This window comes from Sciurus vulgaris (assembly GCF_902686455.1).
Source record: "Sciurus vulgaris genome assembly, chromosome: 6".
NCBI lineage: Eukaryota > Metazoa > Chordata > Mammalia > Rodentia > Sciuridae > Sciurus > Sciurus vulgaris.
Window position 1 is genome coordinate 160,987,764 of NC_136466.1, and position 21,379 is coordinate 161,009,142.

General features: G+C 40.7%; 1 protein-coding gene across 5 annotated transcripts in view; it reads left to right on the forward strand.

Moving 5' to 3' along the window:
* DNAH5 (dynein axonemal heavy chain 5) overlaps positions 1 to 21,379 on the forward strand; it is a 301,487-nt gene that overhangs the window by 111,005 nt on the left and 169,103 nt on the right. For all 5 annotated transcript variants that reach the window (XM_079145501.1, XM_079145505.1, XM_079145502.1 and 2 more), the window contains exons 14-19: positions 415 to 736; positions 1,576 to 1,782; positions 7,376 to 7,547; positions 14,549 to 14,694; positions 19,112 to 19,274; positions 19,910 to 20,146. In XM_079145501.1, coding sequence (XP_079001627.1) covers positions 415 to 736; positions 1,576 to 1,782; positions 7,376 to 7,547; positions 14,549 to 14,694; positions 19,112 to 19,274; positions 19,910 to 20,146 — 1,247 coding nt within the window. The remainder of the gene's footprint in view (positions 1 to 414; positions 737 to 1,575; positions 1,783 to 7,375; positions 7,548 to 14,548; positions 14,695 to 19,111; positions 19,275 to 19,909; positions 20,147 to 21,379) is intronic.

A 21,379-nucleotide genomic window follows, 5' to 3' on the forward strand; every position in this document is an offset into this window, starting at 1 on the left:
AGCTTTTATTATTATTACTGTTATTATTTCATGTTTTAGTGGAAAGAAAAGCCTCTTTTGACAGCCTAAGCCATAAAGTCACAGTTTTAAGTTTTTCAGAGGATTAGGAGGATTAATTCTCTGAAGGATTAAGGATTTGCTTTATTTCTGCAAATAGAGAATATGCTTAGCTTTGAAGTACCTTGTGACTGCCTATAGTAATATGTCTAACATGTGAGTAATTTGAAAAAATTCTTCTCAAGTTAATAGTTTTGCCTACACTATAAGGATTGATACAATTTCAATTCTTTTACTATGCTACACAACTCTTTTATTCTTTCCCCTTAGTATATGTTTTAAAATAAATGTTAATAAATAAGATTAGTAGACATCTTCCTGTTAATTCCAGCTTTTACTTTTCTGTATTTTGATCAGATTGAATATACCTAATCTTGGTATTGATGACAAATACCGGCTGATCCTGGAGAGCTATGGGGCTGACATTGATATGATTTCAAAGCTCTATACAAAGCAGAAATATGACCCTCCTCTGGCTCGAGACCAGCCCCCCATCGCGGGGAAGATCTTGTGGGCCCGTCACCTCTTCCACAGGATCCAGCAACCCATGCAGCTTTTCCAGCAGCACCCAACTGTGCTGAGGACGGCTGAGGCCAAGCCTGTAATCCGCAGTTACAACAGGGTGGCGAAGGTCCTGCTGGAGTTCGAGGTCCTCTACCACAGGGCGTGGCTTCAACAGGTGAGCCCTTAAATGATGCTCTCTAAGTGGTCTCTACTGGTGAAGTGGCTGGAACCTTTCTCTAGCGTTGGCAGGAACAATCCTACAGAAAGTGGGATTTGTGGATATTGTGCACATCACTTTGATTGACTCTTAAGTCAACAAGTGTCATATACCCGTGAAAGAAGATAACTGTGTGTTTGGAAAATGTCATAAAACATGCATCAGAAGCCCAATTTTGTTTAATTTATAAAGTCCTTAGTGGGAAAATCCTGTTTCTTAGTTTCTCTACTCCACAGGTGAGGGGTTCTTTCTTTTTAAAATTCGGTAAGACCTGAATGTGTCTCAAACACCAGTATGTCTATAAGACAAAGTTTTAAATTTTTTTTTGGAATCTTGGTGGTTAATCAAATTATACCCTACAAATACTTGTATTTCTTTGTAGATTGGCAGGAAGCAATGTGTATTAGCCATATTGATTTTATTTCTAAGTAACTAGAAGCTGAATTTAGTTGATTTGTGAAGCTTTAAAAAGGAGTAACTGGGTAGGCATGAAGGTGTCAGGTATCAGGGAGCTGAACGGCTCTTGGGAACTCAGCACCACTGCACGGTCCACTTCTCTGGCAGGTGTGAGTCATGAAAGAAACAGTTTATTGAATTGACTGTGCATCATCACCACCAAAAAGCTGAAGGTTATTTCTGAGAAAGAATTTAGGATAAGAGTAAGCGGTCCCATTGCCTTTAATTCAGGAAGCTCAGGTCCTTACAAGAACACTTAGCCACCTTGATCCCCAAGAATGGCTGTGCTTTCTGTGTTCACTGAACTTTCTGATGATAATGATGCCGGATTCTTCCCACAGATCAGCGAAGTTCACAGAGGTCTTGAGGCTTCTTTGTTGGTGAAGGCTCCAGACACCGGGGAATTGTTCGTAAACTTTGATCCTCAGATATTAGTCTTATTTCGAGAAACAGAGTGCATGTCACAGATGGGTCTGGAAGTGTCACCATTTGCAGCTGCCCTCTTTCGGAAACGGGACATATACAAAAGGAACTTCAGTAACATGAAGGTAGAGTACTTCCGATTTCCCTCTTCCTGGAGAGCTCTGGAATGCAGTTTAAAAAATTGAGTGGCATGTCATGAAAGAGGACAGAAAATGACCAGAATTGCTAGAGTAGAGTGAGTGAGGGACAGTGACAGAGGATGAGCCTGCAGAGTTGGATGGGACCAGATTGCAGATCTTTTAGGCCAAGATTAGAGGTCTGGATTTATTTTGAGTGTACCAGAAAAAATCATTGAAAGAAATGGAGCTGGAGAAGAAGGCATGATCTCATTTATAATAAAAGTCATCTTTGCTACTGGATAGATAATAGATGTGAGGAGGAAGGAGCATGTCAGTGGGAAGCCAGTTTCTGGACTGTTGCATAGGTTCAGGATGGAGAAGATGGTGGCTGAGCTAGAATGGCAGTAGAATTGATGAGAAATTTAGGGAGTTATGTCAACAGGCAGGGCAAGGGGGAACCCAAGGATAATTGGAGTAGGGATGACCATGTATTGTTGTGTAGTTTACATTCTATATAATGGCAGTGCCTCTGATTGTGAGTACCATTTATTAAGATGGCAAAGACTTGAGCTAGTTTACTTTGGGAGGTAGGTGGGACTCTGTAGTTCCCATCCTAAGTACAAGTTAGTTTTTAGACATCAAGGGGAGGTGTCATCCCTGCAATTAGATATGGAAGGCTGGAGTCCAGTGGAGTGAAGTAGAGGCTTAGTTTTGAGAGATAGAGAACATAGTTGCTATTTAATGACATTGTCCTAGATAGAATTTTTAGGGAGAGAATATAGACAGGGAAGAGCAGAGGGCCACTGGACCAGACACTGGCTCCAATATTAACATATCTGGTAGAAGAGGAAAAATAAGCAAGTAAGATTAAGGAGTGGACTTTGATGTGGGATGAAAACAAATCTCACGGAAACCAGGGGTAAGAAAACATCTCACTAGGGAGGGACAGATCACCAGTGACAGGTGCTGCTGCCCAAAGACAAGAAAGACCAGGTCAGAGATGCAGCCGTGGTATTTGACCATTCACAAGGAAACTTCCATTGATAGATCACAGTGGTTAATACTGCATGATAACATGAAGGCCATGCATCTGCTTTGGATCTTAAGCCATTTTCTTGTTCATTATTTCATTTGATTTTTCATATCATCATATTAGGTAGGTAGGACATTATACAATTATTTTATGTTATAGATGGCCAAACTGGGCTCAGAGAAATTAAATGACTTAGCTAAGGCTTCATAGGTAAGTGGCAGAAATAGGACCAGAACCCGGAATCCACTACCTCATGTTACATTCAAAATATCAGTTACTGTAGATTTGGTAGAGGGGAGTGAAGGAAGGGGAGGGGATGTGGGGGCAGGAAGGATGGTAGAATGAACCAGACATCATTACCCTGTGTACATATATAACTTGTACAACTGGTGGGATTCTACATCGTGTATAACCAGAAGTATGAGAAATTATACTCCATTGTGTACAATTTATCAAAGTACATTCTACTGTCATGTAGAACTAATTAAAACAAATTCTAAAAATTAAAAAAATTAGCATCAGCAAAAATGGACAGACATTCGTTAAATGTGGACTCCTGAAGTACTAGTCAGCATGTTGGAATTTCCTTTTAAATTCTTCTTGGTGTGTTAGGAAATCATTTTGCCAATCTACATATTTAGAAAGAAAATATTTTTCCTAAGAAGCCATATTTTTATGAGTATAAAAGCATGAATTCTGATTTTGTCCATGAAGGAGTTGTTTCAGTGACCGTTTTTATAAATGCTTCATTTTAGCTCAAGGCTTTTGGGCTAGAGCACTTAGGAGGGGCTGGGATGGTCATGTGCTGGAGCCTGGTTCCTGGACTTTCAGCAGAAAGGACTCGGCCAGTGGGGTTTCCTCCCCAGCAACTTGGGAGCAAGCGCAGCAGTGAATGAGGAGGAGGCCAGGTGGCCTTCAGGGTATCCTGATTCTCACGGCATCACTCTGTTGTGTCTTGCCGGGCTTCATAGTCCACCCAGATTCCAGGGAGGGTAGAGGTATGGCCCCAACTTCATCAGAGGAGGAGGGGGGACCAACACAGTTGTAAATGAAATTTGAACAGCAAATTATCATCTGGTGGACATTTATTATATCTTGGAGGTCAAAAGAGCTAAAGGTTCCTGCTCAATAGGAGTAGCTGGTAAGAGTGAATTTGTTGGCACTTTGGGGGATCCTCTAAAGTCCCCCACAACTGCAGTTATTGTACTGAATACCCAACAAACTTTTTGGGCTTCTGCTGATTTGCCAAAGTAGCTGAGAGTCTTTCTTCCTCGGCTTTTTGGAAGACAGTTGAAGCTAGAAAGAGAAGAGCTAGTAGGGGCCAATGGTTCAGAGGAAATTCTGAAGTCAATTTGATCTGGATCCAACCATTACCTTTGGGTGTATTACTTTACCTTCTAAACCTCAGTTTCTCATTTCTAAAATGGATGAATAATTCCTCCTGGGGTTAAAGCATTAAAGGTGAGAAATGGAGGGTCTGCCTGAGGCAGATTCTAAGGACTACATCCCAGATAGAATACGTGCTGGACACTGAATCAAAGGTAAACAGTGAATAAAAGCTTCAGGCAATGTATGAGTAGCTGCTAATAGAATAATCAGATTTGGGTTTCTTACGTGGCTTTCATGAAATCGAAAGGGAATTATAGAAATTTTGGAAAGGTATTATATGAAGAAAGGCTTATGTAGCCCATTTGGGAAATGCTGGGTTTAACAAAGTTCTCAAAGCCCCCTACCCAGTACTTCTTATAACCTAATGGCGGGTTTCTCAGGATAATTAATATTAACCATGGCTGTTCTACAGGGGAGATATGCATATAGTGTTTTTCAAACTTATCCAGGCAGGGATCATTTTTATTATAGAATGTCTTGAACTTAGAATTCCAAGGAAAGTATTTTAGGAAACATTGATCTAATATCAAGGTAATGCCAATATTTACATTGCAAATGTGGGTTTTAAAATAATTGTATTTAAGAAACACATTAAAGTCACTTTCTCATTTTAATGGTTCTTAATGTTGACATTATCCTGAAAGGTTGGCTGGAAAACTATGAGGCCTATTTAAAAATGGTAACATGAAAAAAAAAATATATATGTCAATGACGTTGATATGGTTCAACATTACACAACAGGTAATTTTCAATGAAGAACCCATATCCTCAAGTGTCAGATCACAAATGCTCCTTCTGATCGATTAATAAGAGTAATATTGATCAATCATCTGCTATGCTCCAGCTACCATTTTAGACATGTTGAACAAACAAAGCAGATAAAGTTCTTGTCCTGGTGTAACATATAGTACTCTTGGACCTAGGATGGGATTATGTCTTAATAAACTTATTATAAGTTGAAAACATCTCAAGTGGAGAATGACTGAATACACCTATTGAGCATCATAGTCGAGCTACTTTCAACGTGCTTTGCTCACTTACTGCAGTCCACAGTTAGGCAAAACCACCTAACACAAGGCCTATTTTAAACAAAGTGCTGGATATCTCAGGTAGTTTATTGAAAGGCGTATCTGAAAAATGCTGCAACAGAGTACTGGTTTCTTACCTGCTTGATTGCCCCACTAACTGGGAGCTGAGGCTCATTGCTGCTTCCAGCATCTCAAGAGTGAATCATAATGAACATTGCTGGCCCAGGAAAAGATCAATATTCAAAAATCCCAAGTATGGTTTCTACAGAACATCTTCCATTTTCACACCTTAGTAAGTTGGAGACTACCTGTATTCTCTTTGGCTAAGACAGAAAATGAGCAGTGAACATTGTAAGTTGGTAAATTATTTCGTGCATTGGTATAAAGCGATAGGTGCTGTTAGTTTATACTGACAACAGGGCACAGTATATGAGTGGCTCTTGGTGTTGGCCTGCAGTCTTAAGTAGCTTTTCAGGACAGGCCTAATTGACAGAGTGGCATTGGAGAAATTATTTGAAGAAAGTACAGCTGTCCTGAGTCTAAAGATCAAGAAGGAAGACAGTGGGGCAGGATCAGGGAAGAGAGGGGAGAGCGGCTGAAGAGAAGACAGATAGGCAAGGGGAATAAGATTAGGTAGGTCCTTGTAGATGGAGGGCCTCTGCAAGTCTTTGTATGAGGACTTGGATCCCTGAATTAGGTGGGACCATCTAGTCAGGTAAGGAGAGGGGTAACATGATTTGACTCAGTGTTTTAAGGGTTCAGTCTTGTAGATAACGAGAGCCTGGATTCTCAGAGTCAAGGGTGGAAGCAGGGAGAGAATGGTGGGACATTCTAATATTTCGGGCGAGAGTCAGGGACAGCAGATAGAGGAAACAAATCAGGTCTCCCTTGAGTACGGTGCAGAGAGGGGAACTGGGTGGATTATACATGACAGTGGTGATCAAGAGGAATGAAGGCTGACTGAATTTTGGTCAGTGGACAGAAAGGATGGAGTTGCTGTCGTCTGAGTTGGAGAAGGCCAAGGCAGAGAGGGGTTTGGGGGAAGAATTAACCTTCAGTTTGGGCCTGTTGGGTCTGAAGACGTCTGTGGGGTATGAAGTGGGGAGACTGAGCAGGCTCTTGCTGTATTTGAACCTAAACCTCAGGAGTGAGATCTGCACTGGGGATGTACGTTTGCCTTTGGCGTTCAGATGATATTAAAGCCATGTTATGGTTTAGAGTGGTGTCCCCGACAAGCTCACGTGTGAGACAGTGCAAGGTTTAGAGGAGAAATGATTGGGTTATAGCCTTAACCTAGTTGGTTTATTAATCCCTGATGGCAGTAACTGAGTGGTGACTGGAGGCAGGTTGGTGTGGCTGGAGGGAGTGGTTCATTGGGGGCGTGGCTATGGGGTATGTATTTTGAATCTGGAGAGTGGGGCTATGGGGTATGTATTTTGAATCTGCTTTCTGATCATCATGTGAGCTGCTTCCCTCTGCTACACTCTTCTGCATGAGCCCTAAGAAATGAAGTCTACTGTCTATGGATTGAGCTCTCTGACACTGTGAGCCCCCAAATAACCTTTTTCTCCCCTGTAGTCGTTCTGGTCAGGTCTTTTAGTCACAGCAGGGAAAAAGCCAATTACAACAAGCCATAACGCTTGTTGAAATAACCCTAGTTCCTGACTCTCCTCATGTGCTTTGGGTCTTCATGAGATTTGGCCTAAAGTCCTAGCAACGGACGCCCGTGACCCAGGCCATTTTGTTGATGAGTGTGGTCCACAGGAGATATTCAGAGGAGCAGGGTGTGCTTTGTACCAGTACCCAATATTGAATGGAGGAGCCTTGTGGTGGCCAGGCCATGGTGCTGTTACCATGACTTGACATGGTTTAGAAAAACGACTTGATTTAAAACTGTTCTTTCCTTTCAGTCTGAGTAGAGGCTGAAAAGTTCTGCTTCTTAAATTCTTCATCCTTAGTTAAAATTTATTGCATTAGGAATTTGTGATTTATAGAGGGAGATCATGATTTCTCTTCTAATTTTGTTTTTATCCTTCTCCCCGCCAGGCTATCAGAGCCCCTACTTTGACCCTAAATTAAAGTAAGCATTTTATATGAAATGATATTAAAGTGAGATGTTACTTGATAATTTAAACCCCTTTCATTGCAGATGATGCTGACTGAATACCAGAGAGTGAGGTCAAAAATGCCTCCTGCTATTGAGCAACTGATGGCTCCCCATTTGGCTAAAGTGGACAGAGCTATTCAGCCAGGCTTGGCTGCACTGACTTGGACATCACTGAACATTGAGGCCTATTTAGAAAACACTTTTGCAAAGATCAGTAAGTCTGTCTAAATGATTGCTATTTCTCAGTTTTAAAGTCTTAGTTCTTATTTTAGTCAGCTTTTTACCACTGTGACTAATGCACCTTACCAGAACAACTGGAGAAGAGGAAAAGTTTATTTGAGGGCTCACAATTTTAGAGGTCTAAGTCCTCTAAATGATGGCTGGCTTCATTCCTTGGGCTTCAAGGTGAGGCAGAACATCATGGTGTAAGAGTGTGGCAGAGGGAAGCGGCTCACATTGCGATCAGAAAGCAGAAAGAGAGAGAGACTCTACTCGTCAAGTACAAATATATACCCCATAGCCACCCCCCAATTCCCACCTCCTCTAGCCACACCCCACCACTTCAGTTACCACTCAGTTAATCCCTATCATGGGATTAATTCACTGTTTATATTAAGACTTTTACAACCCAATCATTTCTCCTTTAAACCTTCTTGCCTTGTCTCACACGTGAGCTTTTGGGGGATACCTCACATCCAAACCATAGCAGTTCTTAATATATATTATGAAATTTCTTATCAATATGGTGATATAAATAAGGAAATGAGAATTACTTGCAAGCTGTTCCATAAAGAATTTTTCCAAGGTGTATACTTTCAGTAATCTACTGAAAACTATAAATATTCAGTATTAAATTTATTCCCAGAGATAACCACAAATTTTCATTTATTTTTACTGTTGGACATTTGAATTTCAAGGGTCTTTAGAGTCTTTTAACTTGTGATACTAATTGGTTAGTGTGTTTTTAGATCCTGATTTGAAAGATATGGAAGTTTGTATGGAAAACAGAGCTGAACAATAGGGCACTGTAAATAGGAAAAGTTGAAACAAACATTTTTCCTTAATGAGTGATATAACAATTTAAAAAATGTAGGCAAGGTGGTATAGTCCATAAATACAATTTCCCAGAATGTGTACAGGTACGATGCAAAGGTGGACCCTGGGCCCAAATGCGTCTGGGAAGTCCACATTGGTAGTTGGACGGGTTTCTTCTCTGGAGGACTTTGCAGAGCCTTTCGATAAGCATGTCCACTGGTCTCCAAGGGCGAGCCCTTGTGTGGGTGTTTTCCAGAGCTCCGCGACTCCCAGGAGACCATCAGAAACCCTCGCACTTCTGTGGTGGGCAGGGAATGTCGTCCGGGTCACGGTAATGAAAAGAGTTTTCCTCAAAGATTTAGACTTTCCAGTTTCCTGTTCTACCCAGTGTCACCTGTCTTTACAGGTGTCCTGGCCCAGTCTCACTCCAGGAAGCCCACTCCTCCACCCCAGGTGACCTCTTCCTCCTGTGATCTTGTGGAGTTGACAGTGGAGGCCAGGGGCTCTGTATTTCAGCTCTCTTTAACAGTTTAGTCGAATTTCATCTTTCTCCCCAAACTGACTGTGAAAGGCTTAAAGAGCAGGTGGTCTCTTCCCATCTTTTTAGTACTCCCAGCTGGGTGTGGTGGACACCCACACAGTTACACATTCCTCATTGCAGTGGACTTAGATCGTCCATTTCCATGTCCTTACCCCCTACCCATTCCAGCTCCTTGGTCCAGCACTTCATTTTTGGGTCGCCTCTTCCTGGGCATTCCTTCTGGATACCTCTCATGTGCCTCTTTTTGTTCTCTTTCTCTGTCTTCCTTAGGTCTTTTCCTTGGTCCGATGCTCGTGACTGATGAAGTAGAGCCGAGTCTATTTATAACTTGAATTTTCAAGAGCTTGTCTTCCCTGTGGGTTTTCACTGTACCTTCTGAATGCCTTTGGGCTCAGCAGAGTCTAGCTAGTTAATTTACTAGGTATTGCATATTCAAGAATAGTTGATGAGTACCTGATTGGGGACAGGGAGTATAGTGAGGAATTGTTGATGTACCCCCGTCTTTTGTTCTACTTGACAGATTGGGAATTGGATTTAAAGACAAATATTTTTTGAAAAATTTTATTTATTCTTTTTTGATATGCATGACAGTAGAATGTATTTTGGCATATTATACACACATGGATTACAACTTATTCTAATTAGGATCCTATTCTTGTGGTTGTACACGATGTGGAGTAGCTATAGGAAAGTTCTGTCCATTTAATTCTGCTGTCCTTCTTATTCTCCTTCCTGCTCCCTCCCCTCCCCTTCATTCGCCTTTGTTTAATCCTATGAGTGTCTATTCTTCCTCTCTCTACCTTCCCTTATTGTGGGTTAGCAACCACATATCAAAGAGCACATTCTGCCTTTGGTTTTGTGGGACTTGCTTACTTCACTTTGCATTTCCATCCATTTACCAACAAATGCCATAATTTCATTCTTTTTTATAGTTGAGTAATAATCCATTGTGCATCTATACCACATTTTCTTTATCCATTCATCTGTTGAAGGACACCTAGATTGGGTCCAGAACTTAGCTATTGTGAATGGAACTGCTATAAACTTTGGTGTGGATGCTTCACTGTAGTACGTTGATTTTAAGTCCTTTGGGTATAGACTGAGGAGTGGGATAACTGGATCAAATGGTGGTTCTATTTCAAGTTTTCTAAGGAATCTCCATACTGTATTCCAAAGTGGTTGTACCAATTTGCAGTCCCACCAGCAATGTATGAGTGTACCTTTCTCCCCACATCCTCACCAACATTTATTGTTACTTGTGTTCTTGATAATTGCCATTTGACCAGAATAAGATGAAATTTCAGTGTGGTTTTCATTTGCATTTCTCTAATTGTTGGAGATGCTGAAGATTTTTTTCATATTTTTTTTTTTGACCATTCATATTTCTTCTTCTGTGAAGTGCTTGTTCAGTTCCTTTGCCAATTTATTGATTAGGTTATTTTGTATCTTGGTATTAAGTTTTTTGAGTTCTTTGTATATCTTGGATATTAAGGCTCTGAGGTGCACGTGGTTAAGATTTTCTCCCATTCTGTACGCTCCCTGTTTATGTTCTTGATTGTTCCCTTTGCTGTGAAGAAGCTTTTTAGTTTGAGTTCATTCCATTTGTTGATTCTTGATTTTACTTTTTGCACTTTAAGTGTCTTATTGAGGAATTCAGTTCCTAAGTTGACATGATGGAGAGTTGGGCCTACTTTTTCTTCTAGTAGGCACAGGATCTCTAGTCTAATGCCTAGGTCTTTGATCCACTTTGAGTTAAGTTTTGTACAGAGTGAGAGACAGGAGTTCAAATTCATTCTACTACATATGGATTTCCAATTTTCCCAGCACCATTTGTTGAAGAGGCTATCTTTTCTCCAATGTATGTTTATGTTGCCTTTGTCTAGTATGTGATAACTATAATTATGTGGGTTTGTGTCTGTGTTTTCTATTCTGTACCATTGGTCCATATGTCTGTTTTGGTGCCAATACCATGCTGTTTTTGTTACTATAGCTCTGTACTATAATTTAAAGTCTGGTATTGTGATGCCACCTGCTTTACTTTTCTTGCTGAGAATTGCTTTGGCTATTTTGGGAATTTTATTTTTCCAAATGAATTTCATGACAACTTTTTTATTTCTATGAAGAACATCATTGGAATTTTAATAGGAATTGTATTAAATTTGTATAGCGCTTTTGGTAGAATGGCCATTTTGACAATATTAATTCTGCCTATCCAAGAACATGGGAGATCTTTCCATCTTCTAAAGTCTCCTTCAATTTCTATCTTTAGTGTTCTGTAGTTTTAATTGTAGAGGTATTTCACCACTTTTGTTAGATTGATTTTCAAGTAGTTTATTATTATTTTTTGATGCTATTGTAAATGTGATAGTTTTCCTGATTTCTCTTTTAGCCAATATGTCATTGGTGTATAGGAATGCAAATGATTCATGGGTGTTGATTTTATACAGCAGCACATGGATCATTTTCTATAATAGACTGTAAGTTAGGCCACAAAGCAACTCTTGGCAAATACAAAAAAATAAAGAGAATATCTTGTATTTTATCAGATCATAATGGAATGAAATTAAAAATCAACAATAAAAAATATAAACTGCCATGTGTTGCTGAGAAGAAAGTGTATTTAATCTTTGATGGATCAAATACTCTATATATGTCTTTTAAATCTAAATTATTAATTGTATTTTTTAGTCCTGTAGCTTCTTTATTTTGTTCTTATTTTGAAGATCTAGTGATTGATGAGAGAGGCATGTTGAGGTCACCCAGTATTATTGTGTTGTGACCTATTTGATTCTTGAGATTGTGAAGGGTTTGTTTAATGTATGTAGATGCTCCATTTTGGGGGGCATAAATTTTTAGGATTGTTATATTTTATTGATGTATATAGTTCCCTTAATGGCCTTTGTCCCTTCTGATTAATTTTGACTTGAGGTCCACTATATCACATATGAGGATAGAAACCCCTGCTTGTTTACAAGAGCCATGTGTATGGTAAGTTTTTCCCATTCTTTTAACTTCAGCTAAAAGTGAATGTGGATGTCTTGCCTATGAGGTGAGTCTCTTGGAGACAGAATATTTTAGGGTCTTGTTTTTTAATCCAGTCAGTCAGTATATATCTTCTGGTTGATGAGTTCAGGCCATTTACATTCACTGTTATTGAGAAATGATTCTTATTTCCTGTCATTTTGAATTATTTCTGGTTTTTAATTTGAACTATTTCTCTTTTGATTGAGTTTTCTTCTAGTGTACTTCATTCCTTTGCTGGTTTTTCTGTTTTACTTTTCATTTCTTCTTCATGAAATATTTTGTTGAGAATGCTTTGTAAACCAGGCTTTGTAGTTGCGAATTCTTTTTAACTCTGTTATCATGGAAGGTTTTTATTTCATTATCAAATCTGAAGCTTAATTTTGCAAGGCATAGTATTCTTGACTGGCATCCATTTTCTTTCAGAACTTGGTACATATTATTCTAAGACTTCCTAGCTTTAAGGGTGTGGGTTGAAAAATCAGCTATGATCCAAATTGGTTTACCTCTAAATGTGACTTATCATTTTTCTCAGGCAATCTCAAAGACAAATTGTAAAGGGACCCTTGAATATGAATGAAGTGTATTTCAGGTTCTTTAGAACTTGAAGGTGGAATAATACAAAATGCATTATCAGACAAGCATTTCATTGTAAAGGTGGAAAAATCAGTAGGAACAATCTTAAATAAGACCACCAATTTAAGGGTTGGAAAATTGTGGTTCAGAGATGCTAAATGATTTCTAATGTCACACAGATGTAAGCAATTAGGATGAGTTTAGAACCCAGTTTCCTTGCCTCTAAGCTAATATTCTTCCCAAAATATTTCTTGTAGGAAATAAAACTAGAGGAAATTGGCTAAAAGTCTCTAAGGACACATTTATAAAATGTATAAACACTTCCTAGTAAGAGTTATCACAATCAAATTGGAACAGGCACCCAAAGTAGGCTTTCATGTCCTCTCTAGGGAGTGTGAGGACTATATGGCTAGCAATTTGGATGTTTTATTAGAATGTTAGTTAAAGACAATGAAATAGTTTCTAAGGAAACTATTCTTAGTTCTCATATTTCATTATGTTTTTCTTTTTTGTATTTAAATAAAGAGACTAAAGCAGAACAGGGTTAAATTTCTTTGGGAGGCAAACTGTGTTAAATCTCAAGAACAACTGGGTTCCTTATTGGGACAAGTGATAGAGGTGGTCACCTGTATCATGTATTTTTTTAAAAGAGAGTTTTGGTTATCATCAATATAACAATCAGAACTTCTACAGGCTTGATTTTGTATATTATATGCATAAATGTTGTTAGCCTTTTAAAAATTGATATGAAATCATTTAATTATGGAGGTCAGAAATCCAAAATGAGTCCTATGGGGCTAAAATCAACTGCCATCAGGGAAGTCTCTTTTTCCTTAGCCTTTTCTAACAGTTGGAGGCTGCCTAGATATGTTATCTCATGGTCACTCCATCTTCAAAGCTAATAGCACAGCATCTTCAAATCTCTCTCTCTCTCTCTCTCTCTCTCTCTCTCTCTCTCTCTCTGCCCCTCTTGGGTCATATTCCTTGTCTGACTCTGACCTTGCTTCCTTCCTCTTACAAGGACCCTTATCACTACATTGGCACTATCTTGATAATTCAGAACAATCCCTGTTTCTCAAGATCCTTAACACATCTGCAAAGTCCTTTTTGTCATTTTAGGTTACATCCCCAATGAAGTAGGATGTAAAATCCTTGTAGGACATTGTAGGACTTGCTATAAATGTCCTTGAAGATGCTTCAAAGAATTTGTCAGGTAGAAATAGTAAAGAATATTTTTGAGCACATTCATTGAAATAAAATTTTAGCTCCTCTTTAGTAGTCAAGAAGACTACTAGAAAGAACTGTTTGGTATCTTGAAGAAATTTATGTAACATTGTCTTTTCTTTGTTCAATTTCAACTTCACTTTCTATGAGAAAGTAGTATTAGGACAAGAGAGATTTGATTATATGGATCTGTTGAAAAATGCATTACCCCTCAGGTGGCTCTCCATTAGCCCTCCTTCCTCCTTCTGATGTGGGATTGCTAGCTTTCTTCAGAGTTGCCTTTTAATCCTTGGAACTTAGTGTTCACTATTACCTCAGCAGACTAAGAAAGTTTGCCTTATGATAGTAACATGAAAAAAATAGAATTTCCACTTCAAGAAAACTTTTTTGAAAACCTCCTGTGGAATAGGCACTGGAATTAATGTTTAAGATGTAAGGATGAAGATATGAATTCCCCAAGGAGGTAAGAAAATGAGCAGACCTGTGACTCACACAGAGCTCAAGGATGCTCAGGCTGCAGTGGTGGTGCAGGAGGAGGGAGGCCCCAATCCATGCAGGTCCACAGACAGCCTGTGGGGGAGAGGGGTCAGAACCAGGGAGGCCGAGAGGGCTGGGAACTGTCAGGAAGTCACAGTGCAGAAGGCAAAGCATGGAACTGCGGAGTGTCCCAGGGACATATGGCAACTGAGCAGCATTGCTATGCTGCCATTGCTATGGGCATCTGATCCTGTGTGTGTGTGTGTGTGTGTGTGTGTGTGTGTGTGTGTGTAACAAAATGTTTTTCTTCATCTCCTTTATTTGCTTTTGTTTTTCCAAAGAGGACCTGGAGCTGCTGCTTGACCGGGTCAACGATTTGATTGAGTTCCGCATTGACACTGTTCTAGAAGAAATGAGTGGCACCCCGCTCTGTCAACTCCCCCAGGAGGAGCCGCTCACCTGTGAAGAGTTTCTCCAAATGACAAAGGTTATTAGAAAATTGATACTTTTCACTAAAACAATTTTTCCTGTGATTTGCTTTTCTATAAAGAACATTTTTAAAAGCATAAATTAGATTTTTTCCTTCTACTTGTGATTGCTTCCTGTTAGATGTAATTCAAACATGGAACCATCTGATAATAATTTGGAAATGAAGAGAAATGTATCTAAGCAGCCACTTAGACGAAAGAAAAAAAAAAATCACCTCTTTTTACACCAGTAGGAGGGAAATTACCATGGAACACATTTCTCATTTTTTCATAGTTTATGAAGAGTAGAGCTGTTTTGCAGAAGAGCTTCTCATAGTCGAGGGGTAAAGTAAAACAGTAGTTTTGAGCAACTTCTGGGCAGGGTTTCTTCCTTGTCCGGGTCAGTAAAGCAGTATTACCAAACTGGTGTTCCATGGCACAGAATTCTGCAGCCATTTCCAGGAAACCTGGGAGTGGCAGGTTGAGCCAGCCCTATCAGCTAGGCAACAGGGGGCGCCCTCCCCAAATCTGAGCTCCCAGATGGCAGCTGGGGCCAGCCTTGAAAGCAGCCTTTCCAAAGACAGCAATCTCAGGCCTTCTATGTAAGCCTCTTTCTGCCTGTGTGGACATCTTCAGACTATAGTAAATCGTTATTATGTTATTATGTAAATGCAATGGCTGCATTTCAGACATTTGTGGTTGCCCCTTGTCATGCTCCTCACTGTGGGTACACGTAACACCTGCTGGTCCCTCCTGCTCTTTTCTGTTCTCTTCCCATCTGAAGAAACACTTGACTCAACTGTTTAAGGGAGGGTTATGAAAGATGGCGGACTGAGACAGACATCATCACCCTACGTACATGTGTGATTATATGAGTGGTGTGAATCTACATCGTGCACAACCATACAAAAGTCGTACCCCATTTGTGTATAATGAATCAAAGTGCGGTCTGTAAAAAATGATAAAAAATATTAAAAAAAATAAATTTAAGAATTTCAAAGCAAGTTTTAGAATATTTTAAAAATAGAAAGCTTGGGATTCTAATCAGTGATGCTGCCATTGTTATAATTTGCGATGTATTTCATGCCCCTTTACATTGTAGTCCCCACTGTACATACAGCAGGTTTTGAATACTGCTTTTTTCTTTCCCAGTTAACGTTTCTTCACAAAATATCCTTCGTGTTGCCATCTAGTCTTCATAGGCACCTGTAAAAGATGCCTTTGGAATATTTTATTGGGTTGATGTGCCATAATTTATTTACCAGTCTCTTACTGCTGGACGTTAAATGGCTTCCAAAGTTTTTCTATTTCTCCAAGAACTGCCGTAAATATATTTATGTATCATGTTTTTCCTCTTCGGAATTATTTCCTCTCTCAAAATAAGATCACTGTGTCAGAGTATGGCTCTTGATATTCACAGCCAAATTGCCTTTCGAAAAGGATGTTATCAACTTCGAAAGCTGCTGGCGATGCAGCAGTACCACCCCCACCACCCCAGCGCACAATACCACCCCCACCACCCCAGCGCACACCGTTTTGTCGTGTCTGCCTAATTTTAGTTTAACTTGCAGAATCATGTAACATAAATTAATTTGCATTTCCAATTAACAATGTAAGTGAAGGCTTTTTGTTGAATTTTTTTTTTTTCTTTACTTTTCACAGTTTATTTCTTTGTTCCATTATTTTTGGAGCATCTATGCCAACCAAGGCTGGGACACAGCAGTAAATAACTTGAATCCCAGCCCTGGTGGGAGCCCACTTTTCAAGTGGAGGATACAGAAAAACAAAGAAACAAACAAAGCCAACAAGCAAACATGTCAGCTTGTGATAAATTCGAAGGAGACCATTAGGAGGGTCGTGGAGAAAAGCAGCACCTGACTCAGAGTTGTGACTTTACATTGATGGTCTGGGATGACTTCTGTGATTACATTTGAACTGAGGAAGCGAGGAAGTGAGCTATGTGAATGGTTTTGGGGAAAAGCATTCCAGGCAGAGGGCACAGCAAGGGCAGAGGCCCTGAGGTAGAAGCATGTCATTTTGGCAGCTGGAGGGAGGTACTGAGATGAAGTAGGTGGAGTGTGCTGATATGCTGGGGCAGAAAAATCAAGAAGAGAGGGAGAAAGCTGGTTGGTAGCCTGGTCTCTGGGGAAGGGGGAGGCTGCGACTCAGAACTCAGTGTGTGAGATTACTCTTGACTAGGAGGAGAATCACTGCAGTCACTCAAACAGGAGGGAATGATGGAGGCTGGTTTGCCTTCTGGGTGAGGTTACCAGGCTGGGAAGTGGGACAAGTCTCCCTGTCGTGGCTCCATTTGCTTTTGGTGGAATGTGGTGGGCCGGGTGGTGTAAAGACAGGAGGACACAGCTGTTGTGGAACTGGGTGGGGGAAGTGGCTGTGGCCATGTGGAGCAATTCCTGGGTAGTGTTAGGGGATGGTTGAGTCGGGGGCTGGGGGTTCCCTGCAGCAGGCCTCTGCATGGCCAATCTGATGTGTGTGGGGGCAAGTGGAGAGGGTGGGTCGCCTGCAGAGGTCGGTCCCCTCCTGGGGCTGAGGGAGTGATGGGCTAAAGGATGTCAGCCAAAGAGTTGCCGCAGTGAGGGACTGTCTTGTCAGGAGGAGGCGGGACGGGGGCGGGGGGAGAACGGACCTGGGAGCCTCGGGTCCAGAGCGCTCCTGGTCTCCCAAGCAGAAGCCTCACAGGGGTGAGACACGCAGGAGCCCCGTGTGGATCCATCAAGGAGGAAAGGCGTCAGGTTTGGTAACAGATCCTTCTGGTGGTTTCAATGTGCAGATGCCACCATGGGGGTGGGTGTTTGAAGCGGGCGAGGGGAGGCAGCAGCTTTGGTTTATTTTGTTTGATGCAGGGGCCATTGTAATGAGCCTATTGCTACTTTAGCCTCATTCTGGCTAAACTCTGCTTTATTAATTTCTGTGCTCTTTGCATCATTTTTATAATCATGTCCTCTCAGAGGGAAAGAACTAAGGGATTTACACAATGCTGTTAGAACTACAGCAGGCTTTGAGAGTTTGTTGATTCTGTTTTCCAGAACCCTCCATATCAAGGTGTTCTGTGGTTCCAGGTGTGTGTTGTATTACTGAGGGTCTGAAAGGATGGTGGGAAGGTCACCGAGGGTGTCCTGGGAGAGCTGGCGTGGAGAGCGGGAGATCTCATCGTGGCCCGTGCTTCTCCCCAAGGCAGTCAGACGACCGAAGATGCAGACTTTGAAAAATGTCAGCACTCTCTCAGGGAATGAGGAGCTGATCTACATAGAAGACCAGCTTGGCAGGCACTTAAGTCCTGAAGATGTGTGTCATTTGCTGACAAGTACTAATAACAAACTCCTTGATAATCACTTTGTGACCAGCCCTGCTCTTAACATACAACCTTCTATCTTAGGAAATGCCTGATACCATCTGAGGTGGTTCTACCATTATTGCCATTTTACAGAGAGGGGAACTGAGACCAGAGAAGGATTTTCCATATCATGCAGAACTAGGTTTGGAGCCCAGGAAATTTAGCACCAGGGTCTATACTTGTTACTAAATGATCCTAACTTCATTCCATTCCTTATCCAACCTCAGACCTGTCCCCGCCCCTTTTTTAAAATAACTGTTTTCGTCTCTCTTTTATAATTTTCTCTAAGCTCAAGGTTGAGATTGGTAGTTGGGTAATGTTCTGAGTTGAGAGTGAAGTTGTTATTTTATACTTTGATGATAAAGAAGCTTAATAGTATGTTTCAGTATACATTGGAATGTTCCTGTGATCATGGCATCAAAATGTCACGTGCTCCCCAGCAGTGGAGTGAGGTGAAGGCCGTGCATGAGCAGGTGACAGAGCCATGAGGCCTTTGTTTAATGTGGATGGCCCAGGAGAACATTAGAATCTGAAGATGCATAAAAGTGAAACTTAAAGTGAAGCTGACAACTGTGTCCAGATGACAAAATCTATTGTTTCATGGGCTAATTTTCCAGCCAGTGGTCAATAGCTGATGCTGTGTATATCAGAATCCATCACAGCACTCCAAGTCATATTTTAGCTTACATTTATTAAATTTTATTCCTGAGAAATGTGTGATTTAGGGGGACAGGAGGGAAATAGACCTGAAATTAAGTAGGAGATAACTGTGGCTTGTTAGCAAAGATGAGGAGACAAGAAGGACTGGTGACAGCAGATTGTGGACTCCGAAGGGAACTTGGTGGGAAGGGAGGCTGTTGATGGATTTGGGATTTATGTCCTCCGTGCGGGAGAAGCAAACAAGCTTGGTCCATCCACATGCTCCAGGTGCATTTGGAGAGGCCTGGGCTGGGCAGCGTGAAGGGCGTGTTCCAGCGTCATTGGAGCGTAAACTGTCACGGGGAGCTGAACCCGTGGTACTGCCGAACGCTCAAGAACCTGATAAACCACGACAACAAGTGACGATCGTTTTTATTTGTTAGGATCTTTGTGTAAATGGTGCTCGGATTCTACATTTTAAAAGCTCATTAGTGGAGGAAGCAGTCAATGAGCTAATAAACATGTTGGATCTGCAAGTTCCACCTAAAGAGGACCACGAAGAAGCACTCAATGAGAATAATGCTGATTCAAAACGTGAAACTTCAGGTAAGAGATGAGGTGATAACAGGGTTTTGTTTTTCCAGGCCATTTACTGAAAGCTAAAATTTGACTTTCTACAGAGTAACTTAATTTCACAATTCTATAAACGCTGTCCCAATTTTAGAGTGCTATTTATGTCTGTGATTCTGGTTCTGAGCCTAATGCCTGTGTTGCCCGTTCCCATTTTTTGTGTGGAATGCTGCAAACACGTACTTTGCACCAGCCTCTTTGGCGCTTAGCTCTCCTTTAATTTATGCTGGGGGAGCCGGTTCACTTCGCCTTACCTGTGGAGGAGGGTGGATCATGGATTATGGATTGGAATTTTCACGAAGTCAGTGTAGACCAGAGCAAAGCTTTTGCTGGACAGACAGGAACACTAGAGGTGGAGAAGGAAAGTGACTCCCCAGGGCTTTAAGGTGTTGGTGGGAGAAAGAACCAGCCTGTGGGCCCAGGGCTCCTGCACCCAGAGCTCCTGCGTCCCTCATTGGCTGTCTTCTCAGGCAGAGGGAGAGGCCTCCATCTTACTGTCTGAGAATCATGACACTTCAGTGACATTAAGCTTGAATGCTATTTATTCTTAATTTCTCCATTTAATTGCACCCCCCCCCCCATCTACCTCTATTTGTGTCACGTCCTAACAGCAAAAAGAGAGGAAAGAAATTCTGATGCCTTGACATCGTCCCTTAATGCTGGGGCTGGCCCACTATCTTTGACAACAGTCACAAAAAAGAAGAAACAGACCGAGATGCTAGAGGCAGCCTGCGAGTTGCTCTCTCATTTCAACCACCAAAACGCAGATGCTCTTCTGAAAGTTACCAGGAACACGCTAGAGGCCATTCGCAAGCGTATCCATTCCTCCCACGTGATGAACTTCCGGGGTAATGATCCCACACGGTGGCTGATCAGGTGTAGTTTGTGTGTGTGTGTGTGTATGTGCAGGTGACACCATGTTCCTGTTAAATTTAAAGAAATCAGAAACTCAGAAACTCCACCTTTTATTGAGTGCCTCCCCGTAAGTTTCAACATTATGAACTTTGGTGATCCCAATAGTTCCATAAAGTGAATACTCTCATTACTCATGTTGAAGTGGAGAAAACTGGAGCCTGGAGGGGGTAAATTAATTTGTTTAAGGCTACTTACCTTTGTTACAACGTAAAAATCAACATCACTTTTGATCTTTTTCTGTAATAAGATGAAAATGTATAAAATGAATTGTTTTAATCTGGGAAAGGAAAAAAAAAAACATACTTTAAAAAGAAGGCATACGGAAACGATTGTTTCATTGTTTAATTATTGGGTTATTAACCCGTCTTGTAAAGTGGAAAGAGCTTGCTGAAGTCACACTTATCTGCTTGACATGCCTGTGCTTCCCAAGGGCTTCCCTGGGCTGAGTGCCTGACCTCCTCAGCCAGTTCACAAGCAGTTGTTGCTTTGCCCAGGGGTGCCTCGAGGGTCCATCACATGTAGGGACGTCCTGAAATTAAACCTTAAATCAAAAACAGTTTGAAAAAAAAAAAAAAGAAATATTAGCATTAGTTACAACTGAGAAATAAGGTGATGATAAAATCTTACCTATTTTGAATATTAGCATTTAGGAGATAGCATCTGACATTTAATTTAAAGTGGATACATGAAGTTTGGGGTTTTGAAAGAATGTTTTGTTTGTGGCATGGTTTATAATGTCTTATTTTACTTCAGACACAGGGTTGTATTAGAACTTTTCAAATGTTGGCTGATGTGCTAAATATTAAATCAGAATTATTTCTCAACTTTATACAGTATAGGAATTTCCGCCTATATAAAGTTATGTGTGCCACACATATATACCCATACATGTATCTATATCTGTGACTTATGTGTATACCTAACTTTAAAAGCCCATTTGATATGAATGGTGAGTTAATTTTATTTCTTTTTCATTTTTTTCCCAGCTATTCTGAGTGTAGAATATAACACTGTGGTAGGGAAGGCATACGATTTAGTTGAAATTACAAGCTGGTTGTTTTAATTTTGGCTCTGGTAGTTATTCTTCATTCCTTGCCTATTTATTTTTCATTTAACTAATTTATCAGTATCCACTTACTTGAGCAATATCATCTTTAGTAGTTTAG